Here is a 19,368-nt window from a genome sequence, read left to right on the forward strand (position 1 = left end):
ACTCAGAGACTGAGGGAAATTGTATTTCCGTCTCTTTTTTTCTCACGGAAATCCTACTCATTTTTCGTAAAAAGTGGAACTACTCAAAATTTGAGTAGTTCCACTTTTTACGAAAATTGAGTAAGATTTCCGTGAGAAAAAAAGAGACGGCAATACAATTTCATCTCTGAGAGATTTGAAACGGGCGTGCTGATACCATTTTCCTGTTTACCGCCGAGTGATGTTCGCAGCACCTTACGCTCAAACACTCCGAAAGCCCTTCGATCAGCCTCCTTTAACGTCCATGTTTCATGGCCGTAAAAAGCCACCGGAAGAATCAGAGTAGTATACAGCGCGAGTTTTGTTCTCATTTTCAGACTACGGGACTTAGGCTGATTACGAAGTCCGTAATAAGTCCTATTGGCAGCAGAAATATGCCTTTACACCTCGCGGGTAACATCATTATCGCACGTCACTAATGTTCCCAGATACACAAATTCTTCTACCATCCGCCACCCTTACACTTGATTTCGTCCATCCAACGTTATACGAATCAGCCGTATCAGTTTCGCCGGAAAACCATGTTCAAGCATAATTTTCCATAATTCATTCCGTTTCACTGAATCGTACGCCGCCTTGAAATCAATAAACAGATGATGTGTCTGCAAGTTGTACTCCCGGAATTTATCAAGGATTTGTCTCAGGGTAAAAATTTGATCCGTCGTTGATCGGCCCTCACGAAAACCTGCTTGGTATTCGCCGACTCTGTTGATCAGAATATGGGACATAATTTTGTACGCCGAATTAGGGAGAGTTATTTCTCGATAATTAGCGCACTCCAGTCTGTGCCCTTTGTTAAAGAGAAGGCAAATGAGGCCGTCAAACCAGCTAGCAGTTATTTCCTCGTCTTCCCATATTTTCGACATAATATGGTGCAGAACTTCATAAAGCTGCTCACTGCCATGTTTGAGAAGTTCAACCGGGAGCTGGTCCTTCCCCGCAGCCTTATTGTTTTCAGCTCTTTAATAGCTTTTCTAACCTCATCCAGTGTAGGCTGCTCCACAGCTTGTCCATCGTCGCTAATTTTTAATCTGTCACCGATGCACCGTCAATTCCACTATTCGACAATGTCTCGAAATGTTGCTTCCACCTGGCAGCCACTTCGATTTTATCTGTCAGCAAGTTCCCTTGTCGGTCGTTGCACATGAGAGGAGATGGTGCTGTCTTTCTCCGCACGCCATTGACAACCTCATAAAACCTCCGCATATCGTTCTGCTCCATTTTTTCCTGCGCCTCGCTAATCACTTGTTCTTCATATTCTTTCTTCATCCTGTGGTGGGTTCGCTTTTCGGCTGCTCTTGCTTCCTTGTACCGATCTGGCAACGTTCTTCTCGTCTGTCACTCTCTGACACTCCATATCGAACCAACCCGTCCTGGGTCGCCTCTGTGCAGAGCCTACCACTTCTCGTGCTGTTATGCTCACCGCTTCATGGATCGACTCCCATAGATCGTTGATGTTGTTGCTAACGTTGATTGCACTTATCCGTTCGTCGAGCTTCTGGCGGTACTCAGCCGATACTCCTTCCGCCGACAATCGCTGGATATTGTAACGCATCGTTCGCTGTGATCTTTCGTTCGATACAGTTGACAACCGTGATCGAATTTTACTGACAACGAGGTAGTGATCAGAGTCAGTGTTCGGACCTCTGAATGTCCACACATCGATAACATCCGAGAAATGGCGCCCATCAACCAGAATATGGTCTATCTGGTTGCAAGTTTCACCATTTGGGTGCCTCCAGGTGTGCTTTCGGATGTTTTTTCGTGCAAAGTACGTGCTACTGATGGCCATCCCTCTGGCAGCAGCGAAATTTACAAGCCGGAGTGAAGGCTCTCCCTACCGATTATGGGATAGAAAAAGTCCTCTCTACCGACCTGAGTGTAAGCGTCTCCGATAACAATTTTCACATCATGATTTGAGCACTCTCCAGAGGCTTTATAAAGTCATTCAAAAAACGAGTCCTTCACGTCGTCGGATTTATCGTTTGTCGGTGCGTAAACGTTGATTAGGCTGTAATTGAAGAATTTGCCCCGTATCCTCAACACACAGATTCGTTCGCTAATGGGTTTCCACCGCATCACTCGCTTCATCTGCTTGCCCATCACTACGAAACCAACTCCATGCTCTGCTTTTCCGCCGCCACTGTGATAGATGTTATACTTGAATGCAGTGTTGGTCGTGGGGTCCACAGCTCGGAATTCACGTTCTCCGGATCTAGGCCATCGGACTTCTTGAATAGCGGCCACATTCACTCCAACCTTCTGCAGTACGCGAGCCAGAAGGCTCACTCATCCAGGTTCATTTAGGGTCCTAACATTCCAGGTACCGAGTTTCCAATCATAGTCCTTATTTCGTTGCCGGGTCGGTTGCCAAAAATAACGTTCTCCTTTTCTTCTATCCCCATTTTTCGTGGTCTTTGGGAGGCTTCAGCAAGCTACCTTACCGGGGTCGCGTTACCTACATCGCGCTGGTGAGGCTGCCACTTTAGGTTTAGCTGACGCGATACAGTATTTCGTAAATTTGCCGCTGGGTACCAGACAGACGCTGTTTGAGCCGCACCTCCTGGTGAACAGACGCTCGAGGTGTACCTTCTCACTCTAGCTGACGTCAGAAGGACAACAGTACCCAGGCTGCACTACCAGCTAAGTACACAACCCTTAGCTGGCGGTCTTTTGTCATCGGATGACCTGTGGAAGCATGAGAAAAGAACTTGTGGGGACCAGAGCTCTGTTTGGCGCTCCCTTCCTTGATGTCAACCCACCATTTTGCAGCCCATTAGCCGAACGCTCAGATACTGCATCATTTGTTTCGTAATATCTGGGACACCGCAACTTTGTCGGTCGACTGGATGCAAGGTATCTTAGTGAAGGAATCCAAAAAGAGGGACCTGACTGTATGCGATAACTGGCGAGGCATTATGTTGCTGTGTACCGTTCTCAAAATTCTATGCAAAGTTATCCTAGCCCGGATTCAGGAGAAGATCGATGCGACTCTCCGGCGGCAGCAGGCCGGATTCCGTGCCGGAAGACCCTGTGTGGACCATATTGTCACGCTCCGTATCATTCTGGAGCAGGTCAATGAATTCCAAGAGTCCCTTTACTTGATATTCATTGACTACGAAAAAGCTTTCGATAGTCTCAATCACGAGAATTGGCTGATGACGTTGCACTCCTTTCTTGACAGCACTCTGATATCCAGAGTAAGCTCAACGACCTTGCCGAGCGCTCCTCTTCAGCAGGTTTAATCATCAACGTCAACAAAACCAAATCGTTGGTTGTAAACACGGTGACCTCTTCCAGTTTCAAAGTAGCCGTGCAACCAGTGGAAAATGTTTAAAGCTTCCGATATCTCTTCAAAGGAGGCTTCTAAGCCTCTTGAAAGGAGGCTTCCAATCCTATTGAAAGGAGGCTTCCAAGTCTCTTGAATGGAGGCTTCCGAGCATTTAGCTTCTAGATTTTAATCACTCTACGTTTTGTACCGCAGTCTCTTATAGGTTCTGATTTACGAATCGCCATGCATATTATGTACAATAATAACTTCTGGAAATTTACACAATTATCACAATTTTATCAATTAGTGTATATTGAAATTGTAAAACAAGCACCATTACGCATTTTTGTCCGAGGTACCCCTGGGACCATCAAAGGTACACAGGCTGAGAACCGCTGCCCTAGTAATAATCTCACCTTTTTACGGGCCGTCATTTATTATTATGTGCTTCCCGGGTAAAAGTCTAATATGTTTCTAAAGCAATTATAAGTCATATATAACCAGATTTCAGTTAGCAAACATTCAGCTTTGCTACTCACAAAATATTCTACTACAGATTCGTATGATGTGCGTGCACTCGGTAAAGTGTAAAACAAATTATTCGTTGATAGAAATCTTCGTTCTACTAACTCAAGAAACCCATACCGGAAGTGCATTTCCTCTTCCAGTTATATTCCTAATTCGAAGTGATTTACACTTCGTTCAAACGAACAAGAGAGCATCGATTTGTCCGAGCGAGAAGTGCAACACCAACTAACTTCAGCGAATTTGATAACAATCGTATTAATGCTGGCGCAATTTGCATCAAATTAACCTCGAAAGTGCCCCATTCCATCTTCCCTTCTGTACTCCCCCAGTCGTCTCACCCCAAACGAGAAGCACCGCATCTCGCGTGCAATCAAGGTTTTTATTGACTTTGAACTTTTTCCGCAGTAAGCCAGCATAAGCAATAAACGGCGCGACCTGGCCAAACGGAACAGGCAACAACACGCTGCTGAGCGTTTGCTCAATTTCTGGTGAATTTTACGAGCAGATTCCGTGCCACACGATACGAATCATATCTGATTGTGATAAGCTACTTTACTTACTGCGAGGGCCAAGAGGGTAAAGCACTGCACCTTAGCTCATAAAGCTGAGGCACGGGAACCCTAACCGATTACCCAGCCCGTCAGTGCACGTTTGGGTGGGTATTTCGGCGTATGTGTTGAGTCGGTAAGAAAAGGGCCGGAAGTTGAGCTTGTAATCTTTCAATCAACGGCGCTCGTTCAACCACAACATACAAGTCACAGAGCGTTTTCCAATTATATAGAACAAATCATCCGAGATCTTTGTTGATTTGCATTACAATTTTACGAGCCCTTGTTTCAGTTCAGAAAGTGTCATACCAATCTGACATGATCAATCCGACTCACAACCGTCAAACCGATGCGATGATTTGTGAACCGGATCACAATTGGAAATTCTTCACACATAGAACGAACTCATCATCATTATTCTTCTTCGGAGGTGATGAGAGCACAATCTACCCATGCAATGTATCATAACGGAGGGACGTACACCAACCTAGCATAATCTCTCGTCACCTGGGGCTTCAAGCAAGCAATATAACATGTACGGTACATATTCGTCTCCGGTTGAAGTACAAGGCATCTTCGAAATTGATTGATGAACCTTAGTCACGAAAATGTGTTTCCTCTACATTGTTGAACATTCATCGTCCCCCTGACACCTCAAGTGGTTACCGCACTACCCTGGTACTTTTGCAGTCTTGCATAAAGGATTTGTTGCTGTAAAGAACTGTCGGAAGTAAGAATGGAGGAGGATGGTTCGAAGTGCACCTTCTAAGCTTTGGATGCTATCTGCTAAATATGTAGCAAATAATTTAGTTTGCGTTTGACTCATTTGTCAATGACTCATTCTAAAGGCAGAATTTCAAAATATACCTGGTGCAGGCATGATTGAATTGCATTTTATACGCAAGGGACATGTGGGCTTGATCAATTGACGTCGGTATGGTACCGAGCGTAGTTGAACCAATGGACCAATTGATCTGAACTCCCGAACGATTTGAAGAACCTGAAATATTATTTGTATTACGTAATCTATCTCCTCTGGAATAGATTTGAAGACATTTATGAAAAAACCATGGTACAATAGCTGTCATCAGAGAAAAAGTAGAATCACGAAAATTTACCACCGCAAGGTATAGCCAACGGAACTCAAAATGATTTTCAAAATTAAGATTTTTTTTTGAAAATGGTTTATTGCACGAGATTGGAAATTCAATAAACATCAAAAATAGTACCTTTTCCGGGATCAATTCGAGGATTTAGTATCATGAACAACCAAATAAATATATGTACAATGTAGTCTTTCCCGGTGCTTCAAATTATTTTCAAATATCGATTATTTAGAAATTTCTAAAATTATTTAGATAATTGCATCGCATATCTCGCTGTGAATTTTTTTTTCGTTATTCTGCTTTTTCTTTTTTGACATTTCTCCTAGCGTATTATAAGCCCATGGTTATAGGGCACTGCACGGAAACATCTCTTTCTCTTTCGTTCCTCATAAATTTTGACGTTTACTGGCCTTGTTGTTTTCTAATTTCTTTGTAGCGAAAAAGAGACAAAGCATTCCGTGCAGTGCCCTATTAATGGAAAACGTAGTATGCTATTCCAGGAAAACGGACGGTTTTCGTTCCGTATTTTCTCCTACTGTCAAATGAGGGAATTGAAAATCGTGTTTTTCTCAATTTATAAAACTAGTGTTTGGGCACTGTTGTCCTTCTGACATCAGCTAGAGTGAGAAGCCTGGAGCGTCTGTTTACCAGGAGGTGCGGCTCAAACAGCGTCTGTCTGGTACCCAGCGGCAAATTTACGAAATGCTGTATCGCGTCAGTTATACTTAAGATGGCAGTCCCATCAGCGCGATGTAGGCAACGCGACCCCGGTAAGGTAGCTTACTGAAAGCTCTCAAATACCACGAAAAATGGAGATAGAAGAAAAAGAGAACGTTATTTTTGGCAACCGACCCGGCAACGAAATAAGGACTATGATTGGAAACTCGGTACCTGGAATGTCACGAACCTAAATGAACCTGGACGAGTGAGCCTCCACATGGCCGCTATTCAAGAAGTCCGATGGCCTAGATCCGGAGAACGTGAATTCCGAGCCGTTGACCCCACGACCAACACTGCATTCAAGTATAACATCTATCACAGCGGCGGTGAAAAAGCAGAGCATGGAGTTGGTTTCGTAGTGATGGGCAAGCAGATGAAGCGAGTGATACGGTGGAAACCCATTAGCGATCAAATCTGTGTGTTGAGGATACGGGGCAAATTCTTCAATTACAGCCTAATCAACGTTTACGCACCGACAAACGATAAATCCGATGACATGAAGGACACGTTTTATGAATGTCTTGATAAAGCCTATGGAGAGTGCCCGAAGCATGACGTGAAAATTGTTATCGGAGACGCTAACGCTCAGGTCGGTAGAGAAAACTTTTTCCGTCCCATAATCGGTAGGGAGAGCCTTCACTCCGCTACCAATGACAACGGCCTACGGCTAGTAAATTTTGCTGCTGCCAGAGGGATGGTCATCAGTAGCACCTAGTTTGCACGAAGGAATATCCGAATGCACACCTGGAGACACCCTAATGGTGAAACTTGCATCCAGATAGACCATGTTCTGGTGGATGGGCGCCATTTCTCGGATGTTATCGATGTGCGGACATTCAGAGGTCCGAACATTGGCTCTGATCACTACCTCGTGGTCAGTAAAATTCGATCACGGTTGTCAACTGTATCGAACGAAAGATCACAGCGAACGATGCGTTACAATATCCAGCGATTGTCGGCCGAAGGAGTATCGGCTGAGTACCGCCAGAAGCTCGACGAACGGATAAGTGCAATCAACGTTAGCGACAACATCAACGATCTATGGGAGTCAATCCATGGAGCGGTGAGCACAACAGCACGAGAAGTGGTAGGCGCTGCACAGAGGCGACCCAGGACGGGTTGGTTCGATGTGGAGTGTCAGAGAGTGACAGACGAGAAGAACGTTGCCAGAAGCCGAATGTTGGTGTCGGGTACCCGATCGAAAAGAGATCGGTACAAGGAAGCAAGAGCAGCTGAAAAACGAACCCACCGCAGGAAGAAAAAAGAGTACGAAGAACAAGTTATTAGTGAGACGCAGGAAAAAATGGAGCAGAACGATATGCAGAGGTTTTATGAGTCTGTCAATGGCGTGCGGAGAAAGACAGCGCCTTCTCCCCTCATGTGCAACGACCAACAAGGGAACTTGCTGACAGATAAAACCGAAGTGGCTGCCAGGTGGAAGCAACACTTCGAGACTTTGTTGAATGGAGGAAGTGACGGTGCATCGGTGAACAGAATAAATATTAGCGACGATGGACAAGCTGTGGAGTCACCTACATTAGATGAGGTTATAAAAGCTGTCAAAGAGCTGAAAAACAATAAGACTGCGGGGAAGGACCAGCTCCCGGCTGAACTTCTCAAACATGGCAGTGAGCAGCTTTATGAAGTTCTGCACCATATCATGTCGAAAATATAGGAAGACGAGGAAATGCCTGGACGGACGTTAAAGGAGGCTGATCGAAGAGCTCTCGGAGTGTTTGACCGTAAGGTGCTGCGGACAATACTCGGCGGTAAACAGGAGAACGGTATCTGGCGGCATCGCATGAATCACGAATTGTACCAGGTGTATAAAGGTCTGGATATTATTAAGCTTATACAACACGGCAGACTACGGTGGGCTGGTCACGTTGTTCGTATGCCGTATGTTGAAGAGGACCTGAGGGCGCTCAAAGTTCAGGGCGACTGGAAGCGATTGGTCCAGGATCGAGTCCAGTGGAGAAGGATACTCCATTCGGCGTAGGTTCATCGAAGGGCTGTAGCCCATCAAGTATCAAGTAAGTGAGTATCCAATTGATACTGGTAGCGTAAACAGGCGGGGCTTATTGTAAGCGAACGTGACTTCGGACTAGTCATGAAATACCGGGCAGTCTGAAACGGGTCACTGGAACTGCAGTAGTGCTAACCCTTTCTAACTGCCGGATAAAATCTGACTGTAATATTGCCTGATTTTCTAAAAATTGCACGCGGCGAACCCTGCATGAAAGATACCGCCGCGCTTTATGCACCCGTTTACTTGATTCTTATGGGTGAATAGCATTGCGGTGTTTAGTTTGGCGCGGCCGTACCTTTCAACAGTCATTCGACGCGTGAAGTTTTGTGCAAGTACCCATTTGGGAACATTACAAACGCCGTGCAGTGTATCATATTCAGAAAATCTGACTGTAATACAGACAACTTTCTTCCATAATATCACTGCCAGCCAGTGGGGGCTAGTTTGGAAACACACACAGCTAGTTCTTTGGTTATTAATATAAAAGAGATATCGATTCCTTAATTGACAAATGGAATAGCATGAAAATTAGGATTTTCATGAACAACTGTACTCTCTATTTTCCGCGATACAACATCGGTAATAAAAGCTGCCATGGCATATTCTCTTCTTTTTTTGAAACTAAATAAATTGATCAACATGCATCGATATTCATAAGATGGCAGAGGAAAGCACGCCCAACCCAGCTTACGAAGAGCAAAAAATAAAAACTGCTTTTGAAGCGACTCTATACGGTTCATATGCGTTTCTTGATATGGAGCCCACACTAAACTACAATATTCCAGGAGGGGCATTGCATATAAGATATATGTATAATGTCTTGATTGTGTATGGATCATTGAAATGGTGACAGAATCTTTTTATGAATCCAAGTATGTTACTCGCCTGATAGGGTAAAATGCCCAATAGATGGTGCCTTTCTCGCACAAAAAGGTAATAAATGTAGCCTTTACGCTTGCTCCTCGATGATGTACAAGAAAACCAAAACAGTTACACCGTCTAATGTTATGATAGAAAATTTACACTAGTAGACGACAGATGTCGCTGCCAAAAGTTTCTCGAATTCCCTATGTTCGAATTTTGACTTTCGGACAATTTCAAAGTACTATGAAACTGAACGAAGAGCATACGAAGAGCGTGCAACACGAGCATCTTTATAGTACGATGAAACGCTTAATGGGAGCAAGCCACGGATAAACTTTAAAAATATTCATAGATACAAGGCATTTTTCATAACACATTATTGTTCTATGCGACTATGTCTCATCACTATTTTAATATTATCTATTTTTTGCAATTCGCAATTATTATGAAATTCAATAGTGATCAACAGCGTTTTAGCCTCTGTCGGATGCGACTTGTTGCAAGAAAATCGATTAAGATTTTCTATGAGAAAATTTGGCTAATGTTTTTTATGGCATTTTGTGCACACACACACACACACACACACACATACACACACACGCACACACGGACAGACAGACATTTGTTCAGCTCATCGAGCTGAGTCGAATGGTATATAACACTATTGGTCTCCGGGACTTCTATCAAAAGTTCGAATTTGGAGTGAAATGATAGCCTTTCGGTACAACTCTGTTGTACGAGAAAGGCAAAAAAACATGTTGATTGCAATTATTAAACATTTAATTTGAGAAAATATTTTGTCATTAATAATGGATTCGGCATTCAGCGGCTGAGCATGAAATGCTATTCCCCGGAAGCTATACCTTAGATGGCAGCCCCATCTCGGTGGATAGGGAACCTTGGGCTAACAACCTACTGTTCCCGAAACATCAATTTGCTCGAGAATCCGATAATGAAAGAGTACGGACTGATTTTACGGCGATGACTCTTAGCTCGAAACAACGGACACGAAAAGGAACATGGAACGTTTTAGCTCTAGCCCAGCAGCGTAAATTGGCACAACTTGTCAATGAGGCACGCCGCATGAAACTTGAGATCCTGGGACTGAGTGAAGTCCGTTGGCCAGACTTTGGAGAACACAGAACGCCGTCGGGACAAGCTCTGCTATACTCTGGTTTACGAGGTAAACACGCTCCCCGGCATCGCGGAATTGGCTTCCTACTAAGCGCTCAGGCACACTCTGCGCTTATGAAGTGGGAACCTATAAGTGAAAGGATAATCGTTGCCAGATTTAGAACACGGGTTCGAAACCTTACTATAATCCAATGTTATGCGCCAACCGATGCTGCCGATCTGCAAGACAAAGAGAACTTCTACAGTCAACTCAATGCCGTCGTAGATAGTATTCCGAAGGGTGATATCAAGATCTCTTTGGGCGACTTCAATGCGAAGATCGGATCCGACAACTCGAACCATGAGCGCATTATTTGTTCGCAGAATTTTGTGGAATTAACGACATGGTGATCAGGGGATCGCTCTTCCCTCATCGACCGGTTCACAAGGTCACGTGGGTCTCCCGTGACGGCTTTACAGAAAATCAAATCGACCACATCTGCATCAGCCGAAAACGGAAACGGAGCCTTCTTGATGTACGGAATAAACGTAGTGCCGATATCGCGTCTGAGCATCACCTCCTCATCGGCGTAATACGCCTGCGCATTGCGCGGATTCGCCGGCATGAGGAGAAAGTTGGACGACGATTCAACACACACCGACTGGAAGATGCCACGGTGAAACGGTCCTTCGTTGAAGAACTGGAGACGCGTGCTGCAGATATTCCGGAAGGTGGCAGCGTGGAAGGCCACCATCAAGAATCAACGATACTCGGCTCTGGAGAAGAAAGTAAAACGCTCATGTCGACGGGACAAGCGAGCGTGGGCAGACTCTCTGGCCGACGAAGGAGAAAGAGCTGCCGCAACCGGAGACATTCGCCTCCTCTACGATATCTCACGACGCTTAAGCGGGGCGAAGATGAATGCAACGATGCCTGTGAAAGACGCGAATGATCAGTTATCATATATAGTCAAAGTTCTATGCAAAATTATCCTAGCCCGGATTCAGGAGAAGATCGGTGCATCTCTCCGACAGCAGCAGGTCAACGAATTCCAAGAGTCCCTTTACTTGGTATTCAAAAAAGCTTTCGACTGTCTCAATCACGAGAAAATGTGGGGCGCCCTGAGAAGCAATTCCTGAGAAAATCATCGGCCTCATCGAGGCACAGTACGAGGCCTTTACGTGTAGAGTGCTGCACAATGGGGTCTTGTCCGACCCTATCCGGGTCGTAGCTGGTGTGAGGCAAGGCTGTACTCTATCACCGTTACTGTTCCTCATCGTAATCGACGAAATTCTGGTAGGTGCGATTGACCGTGAACCAAACCGCGGGCTGTTATGGCAGCCTATAACCATGGAGCACCTAAACGACTTCGAATTGACTGATGACGGCCCTCTGATATGCAGAATAGGTTAACGACCTTGCCGAGCGCTCCTCTTCGGCGGGCTTAAACCAAATCGTTGGATGTAAACACGGTGACTCCTTCCAGTTTCACAGTAGCCGGACAACCAGTGGAGAATGTTGAAAGCTTCCAATATCTTGGTAGCCAAATGGCGTCAGACGGCGAAGATCGACATAGGCGCACGGATCATAAAAGCAATGGCTGCCTTTGCAAGTTTACGATACATATGGAAAACAGGCAGATAAGTGAACGCACAAAAATCCTAATTTTTTATTCTAACGTGAAATCTGTGTCAGGGTCGAAAGTGGGGCGGGTCGGACGCACTTTACGTAGGGGCGGAAACTTAATCTGCAAACAAGCACTTGACAGGCACTCAGCTGGACATTAGGGTGGTTCAAAAAATCGATTTTGCTCCACAGCGCTCATCCGATGCTTTATCATGTTCTGAGTGTCCTCTGAAGATTTGAGCTCATTTGGATTAAAACTGATTTAGCACAAGCTGTTTCAAGTTTGCATGCAAATTAGTATGGGGAAATTTATTTTTTCATTATACTGTTAATTACGCTTCCTCAATAAGCACTGATTAAAAGAAAACCTACATAGCTAAAAGGAATATTCAAGAGCTTTCACTCAGCGAAAACCGCATCTTAATTGATCATTCCAATAATTAGTAATCGAATTTAATCTATACCGTGGTTTTCTGAAGCTAAATGTGTAACTCATCAACAGGCAACATTGCTGCTCGTGGCGCGAAAGATAGCACACACAAATTCAGGCTACTATGTTGCACTGCACATTTCAGTGATGCCCTAAAAAAAGTTTAACGATCATGACTAAAGATTGGCAACCTCTATTAAAATCGAAAACTAATTATTGGGGCGAATAATCAACATGCGGTTTTCGTTGGGTGAAAGCTGTTGAGTATTCCTTCATGCTATGTACGTTTTCTTTTCACCTGCGCTTAATGGGGAAGCGTCATTAACAGTACATATAATGAAAAAATAAATTTCTCCATACTAAACTGCATGCAAATTTGAAATGGCTTGTGCTAAATCAGTTTTAATCCAAATGAGCTCAAATTTTCAGAGGACACTCAGAACATGATAAAGCATCAGATGAGCGCTGTGGAGCAAAATCGATTTTTTGAACCACCCTACTGGACATAGTAGCAGAGGAAAGTCCAGGTGCTCATGGCGACTATAGAAATAAAATAAGTCAACCACAATATTACTTGGCATCACCTGTAAGATTGCTGCACATCGTTCAGGATGAAGATCTTTCAAGTCGACAGCATAACGAAGAGCAGCTGAATGGTGATGCAGTAAACAATGAGGGTACAATTAAGGAGCACTAATTGCCGTTTCCGGAAAGAAAAGTTTTGCCTTAAACTACTGATCTGTATCGGAAAATATAAAAATTGTGTGTCAAATTGGTAAAAAACAGTATTTTGTTGTTTTCTCGGAATTGTGTAAGGGGCCATCCACAAAGTACGTCACGCTCCTAGGGGGGAGGGGGGGGGTTTTGAGCAGCGTGACGACTCATACAAAAATTTTAGAGGTTTATTACAAAAAGTGTGACGAAGGGGGGAGGGGGAGTTGAAAATCGCCAAATTTTGCGTGACGTACTTTATGGATCTTCCCTAAGATAGATATATGTTTTCCAAGCAAATGATTCAAACGATTGCTTTCACATGTTGCACCATTTTTCCAAAACAGGAGCATTTTAGATCTTCCTCCGCTATGAATTTTATAGTAAGGATGGATAAGGATGGAGAGTTACTGCCACGTTTACGACACTGTCTGTCGGTGTTGCTTTCAACGGTTTCAGGGTAATGGATGTATTTCGGACATGGGAACAAAAATATTTCACTACCAAGCTCCCTCTAGGGAAGTCACAAGGCAAATCGAAAATGAAAAATGAAACTGTTGTTTTGTATGTTTTACATCACTTCTTCATGAACTACTTATTTTGGTCACATGTAATTGATTTGATTGTGATTACTAGATGTTATCAACACTTTAATTTCTTTGATCCGCTGAAAACATAAAATTTTGCATAAAATTAAAAGGTGTATTACAATATTTGTTAAGAATCTAGCAATTTCAGTTTTTCTTATTTGTTTTCAATATATCCTCCTACAGGGACCATTTCAGTATCGCAGCTTGATGTTCATAAAGCACTTCAACAATTATTAACTGCGATGTTTCTAATTAAATTTTTGCATTCGTATATCATGAGGCTAACATGATGATACTTTATACCCAGGGAAGTCGAGACAATTTCCAATCTGAAAACTTCTTTAACCGGCACTAGGAATCGAGCCAAGCAACCCTCAGTGTGGTCTTGCTTTGTAGCCGCGCTTCTTACCGCTAGGCAAAGGTCGGCAATTCCACATACGCTTATTTCATATTCAGAATTGTAATAAAATTTAAGATCTGATGGTTGGGTATATGTATTGTTGACACGCACTTTACATTTAAGCTTCGAGACAGCGAGGACTTGATACCATATGTCAAAGTATCATCCTTTCACCATACAAAAACCCTATTTGTTCCTCAGTGCACTTTATCATGAACAACTATCACAAGTACGTCACAAGCAGCTCAAATGCGATGAATGTGGTCGCATATATCGCATATAAAACATTCATCAGTATACCTCCAAGCTCCAGATATGGCTTAAGAAAGGTTAGTGAAACCAGTTCAACGTGCTCAAAAGCTTAGTTTTTTTATAAAATACTGACTAAATACATGCCTTGCATTCTTGGTTTGAATATCCATAACTCCGTCGTAAAAGGTTGAAGCGATTCCAGAGCAAATGTGGAATGATTATGATTACCTACTTAAAATTGATAAAAACTGTGTCTCATGTTTAATTCAGCACTGGAGATAGAAATCGTAAGCCATTGGCTTTCTTCATTGTTAACCAAACATGCATGCACGCCAAAATAATCGCACCAAACAATGCATTCGCTCGACTATGAGCTCCACTATCTATGAATGGAAAAGTGAACGACGCTAGAATGCGGAAGGATGCCGTTCCAAACACGGGTTTATTAACTCTATCATATCGGAGATGTTGGCACCATCATGCAATATGGAGGTAAGCTCGGTTTTCTTGTAATGCTTCTCAGCTTTGGCGTCTTAGCTAGAACAACGAATAAACGCTTTTTGTAATAATTAGTTCAAAATAATATACACTGGGGTCGCTTTCTAAGTGATTAAATTTCATCAATTCCAATTTCCACAGCTTTTCAAATATCTCCGGATTTTTGTTCGATTTTTGTGGATTTTTTCATGGGTTTCATCCAAAGACCAGAAATAACCAAAAACTAACAACATGAAATGCAACCCAGTGTAATAAAGTTGCCAGAAGATAGCTTTTGAAGCACGAGATTTCTTAGTCAGCTCATTATTGAAACTTCAAAGATAGAAGGACTAGAACAAGCGATTTGATAATCTTTACAGAATAATGCTAAAAACAGAAGGGTTATGTACAAGACACAACTGCCCAACGTAAACTACGTAAGACAGTTTTGTTCAGTGAGGATTGTAGTGCCATCATGCATGAACATTTTTAGAAAATTCATTTGATTACTTATGTCACTGGTTTCGAACAAAACTAGCGTATCTCAAGATATGAAAATTGTTGGATACGACAATTGTTTAAAAAATTTACTATGAAAACCCAAATTTATTCCTCAGTGATGATGATGCCTTTCTTGGATCCGAATTGCCTACATTTGGGTTTTGAAGCATTTGATGAAATATTTCAATAGAAGAAGCCCTAGGGGAGCATCCTCTTTTCCGTTTGCAACATTTATTATTCAGAAAGATTGCATCGTGCATCATTAGAAATCATAAAATGTCAATCATGTACCAAAACCCAATTATTTGGTTGTGATGCGCGCGAGTAGTAAACGTTGCGGACGGGAAAAGAGGGTGTGTGTGTTATTACAATCTAACTCCCACTGTCTGGCAGTGTCACCAGTGTTGGTAAAATCTCAAAATCTCAAATCTCATCGGCGATTCAAACCATGCGTGAGTAAAATCCCATCAGAATCATGGCCCAGAGATTTGCTCATGATTCGAATCGCAATTTGCATCATTGCATGATATTTACGTGTTCTTCATTGTTGAATGCACTGAATTATTTGTTTTTCGTCTAAAACAATGGCTAATAATTGCATATATAAACAAAACATACGCCTCGATTGCGTTTTGACACTTTTTAGAACGAAATCATTTTTCGGTGAGTGAGCGAAGCGATGCGATTCTGGCCGAGAAACTCAAGCGCGATGCTCTCCCTACAGAATCGCAGGCGAGTTAGGTCGTGCATGAAACCTCGATGATTCAGATTTGAGTATGATTCTACCAACACTAAGTGTCACTATGGATAAAATATTCATGCAACCATTTTAATATTATCATTGCAAGACTTTTGAATCAGGGAGCAAGAAGGTGATAACTCTATTGTAACTCATATAGCCCGTCTCAAGAACGTATGCGTTCCGAAGCTTTTCTCGTGTACAATAAGTATGGCATGATTGCACCCACGTATTATAAAAATATTTTAAGTGCATTCACACTTCCTGAATCAAAGTTAAATCCTTCTGATTCAGGCGCGCATTTAATTGGACAACATATTATTAGGCCGATAAAAATATTTTTATAAAATATGTCCCCCCCCCCCCTTTGGATTGTTTTGCTCAAAAATAACAATTTGAGGGGCAACAAAAAAAATCCGGTAAATTTTGAGAACTTTCAAAACATTCTTTAACAAACCCGTGGATTTTTTTTTCCATTTTAATATTCAATTTTTACTAGCAGACCCGACGAACTTTGTTTCGCATAAAATTGATTTATTCTCTAATTAGTTCTCGAGTTATGCAGAATTTTTTGGTTCATTTGTATGGGCCCCCCTCACGCCGCTCGATTCAGTAGAAGAAGAAGAAGATTACCGCCCCCCCCCCCCTCTCTTGACTTTGCGGAGACCAGTAGACCTTGACCTTGCGTAGACCATAATTTTTAATAAATATGTGTAACGGCCTCATTAGTTTTCAGTTTGCAAAAAAAAGGTTCAATATTTTTCCAAAGTCTTTTTTTTTTAATATAAACATGTTTGTGCAATTACATTGCGAATTGCGATGATTGCATTACTAGCAAGGGCATTGGCATTGATAGCAGTTGATCGTCTCATGCTTGCACAAACATGCCCCTATCTGCATCAGTTTTTATGCACCGTGCACTACATAACGCATTTTTGTTACCTTTGTTTCGACCGCGGTCACTGGTCTGGCTCCATTGTTTTACTTTTTGTGCGAAACACCGCACAAAAAGCAGAGTCCAAAAGCCAACCGCACTGAACGGCGACGACCGAAACGAGACTCTTGCGGACAAGAAAAGAGGGTGCTGCCAAAATGATCCGATACCCTATTTTAACGTTCATAACCCAAAGTTTCAATATAATTGACAAATTGGTAGAGAATTTCCGAGTCGATTGATATATAGGGTAAGACGGTATAATATGCCCCCCCTAAGGCAACTCATTGATAACTTTTTACTTTTCAACGCAATTTATGCAAACTTTGTGTTATTTGGTAGTCCAGGAAGTCGCAAATGCATTTTCCGTGAGTATTCATATAAAAATATTCCAGTTAACACGTAACAAAGCTTTTTTGAAAAGTTGTGAAGAAATGAATTTTAAAAAGTGCCTGGGCAATACGCCCCACCTCAACCAAAGACGTTTAATTGACCTTCATTAGTATTTGATCAATCCCATAATAAAAAGGATACAAATCCTTATGCGCTTGGCATTAAAAAACCAACATAGGTCCATTTAAGCAGGTGTGAATTACATTTCAATATTTTCCATACAATTTGGAAGCAACTGCTGCAGGCTCGCTGCGCTTGTGTACAGTTGGTAAGGGCATATCGTCCTGCCTACACTGGGGCGTTTTGGCCAGTGAAACATGTTTTCGAAAATCGTTACATTTTTGAAGATGGAAGTAATTTTATATCATATTAACCACTGAGAAAAGTAATTTTGTTGCCCAACTGAGTGTTCCAGTGCAAGTTTTGTGGACAGTATGCCAGAGTCGCTCCAGAATATTGAGCAAACAAACATGAAAAGTTACATTAAAACTGTAACCTTTTGTATTTTGCTATTATTTTCATTGTGTAATACAAAAATACTTTTACATTCACATAGTATGATGGGTTTACAAATACTTATAGGCATCAACTGTTTTTGACCCTTAATTAGTTATAGTTTTCTAGAAATCAAAAAGGGGCGTTTTGGCCAGGTGGGGCGCATTATACCGTCTTACCCTAAATCTCAAAAATCCATCGGAAGATAAAGGCGCTATTCAAATTCAAAATCTTACATGATTTCGTGACGGTCTCGAATTTGGAAATTTTCATTTGTCACCCTGTATCCGAGTCTTCCCCTTAGACGTAGTTTACGTCAAAACAATCTTTATTGCAAAGGCAATCTTCTAACCTACATGTTGAAGTTCTCCAATAGGTATAATGTTTTTCAACATTTCAACGACGAAGGTCTAGGTCATCACAATTGCATATCTTTATTTGGCATTCGTTAGTAAAAATAAATAATATAGCACAATCGTAAAATATTGCTTGAAGCACAAGCATTTTAATAAATGATTGATGATGAAATTTCACAAATGAAAATACTGTTTAAAACAATCATTAAACTCTTCATAGAGCCAGCATAATCTCTAAAACAGGACCGAAGCACTTGCCGCAGGATTGGTCCCAGTTTCGACAAACGCAACCGAATGCCTAGAAAGATCACGCTCGGCACCATTAGGTGACAGCTGCTTTAAACAGATTAGTCGCACACTCGGTTTCGTTGTACAACCGGGAAAAGTTCGGTGAAGTGTGAAAATTGTTTGGACAGCTCCCGGACGCAGTACCATGGGAAACTTTCGCTGGAAGAGGATTCGTGAACCGGAACATTTTCCCCGAAACAGATATTATGCCGGCAACTAGGTTTGAAACGTTGCGGTTTGTGTGGTTGATGGTTCTTTCTTAAGCTTCTGTTTGTAATTATGTGCGATGAGAAAGGTTCAGTCGATTGATGGGCTGGCGATTGCTGGTTTGAATGGCTGTTGATTGTTGTTTAAATCAGAAAAAAAATATGAGAACGACATCGGGAAATGTAGTGACCCGTTAGTGGCATCAGCATTATAGGTTTGGCGTAGAATAGTATTTCATAATAGACAATCACCATAATTATTTTACTATTGGAATTGTATTGGGTTTCATATCTGTGTTGCTTAAATTTCTCAGTGTCTAGGTCATCACAATTGCATATCTTTATTTGGCGTTCGTTAGTAAAAATAAATAATATAGCACAATTCGAATGTAACCTATCTACATAATAAGCATCACGATCCAGGTTTGAGGAAATTCGTTGATACGTTCAGAAAGGAAATCCTCTACACATTAGTAAACGTATCCACCGTGATAGCCCGCAACTCCAGAATATCCCAATGCAGGAGAAACCGCACCAACTGCTGTACCATAGTGGGGATAGGAGTGAATCACCTTGCTGTAGGTCGTGGTAGCTGGTTGAATGATCTTTCCGTATCCAGTTGCGGAGGTTGCCACCGGAACACCAGCATAACCGCCGTAGCCAGTAGTGTATCCCGGGTAGAAACCGGTGTACTTGCCGTAGTCGTAGGCTGGGTAAGCTGAAATGGATTTCCAATGAGTAGAAAAGCTTG

General features: G+C 42.3%; 1 protein-coding gene across 1 annotated transcript in view; it reads right to left on the reverse strand.

Annotated features, from left to right (window-relative positions):
* Positions 1 to 18,933: 18,933 nt before the first annotated feature.
* The window catches only part of LOC134220355 (shematrin-like protein 2), a 31,849-nt gene continuing 31,414 nt past the window's right edge, over positions 18,934 to 19,368 (reverse strand). Inside the window, exon 3 of the mRNA XM_062699401.1 lies at positions 18,934 to 19,335. Within this exon, the coding sequence (XP_062555385.1) occupies positions 19,088 to 19,335 (248 nt within the window). The 3' untranslated portion in view covers positions 18,934 to 19,087. The remainder of the gene's footprint in view (positions 19,336 to 19,368) is intronic.

Source organism: Armigeres subalbatus, chromosome 3 (genome assembly GCF_024139115.2).
Source record: "Armigeres subalbatus isolate Guangzhou_Male chromosome 3, GZ_Asu_2, whole genome shotgun sequence".
In the NCBI taxonomy this organism is placed as follows: Eukaryota; Metazoa; Arthropoda; class Insecta; order Diptera; family Culicidae; genus Armigeres; species Armigeres subalbatus.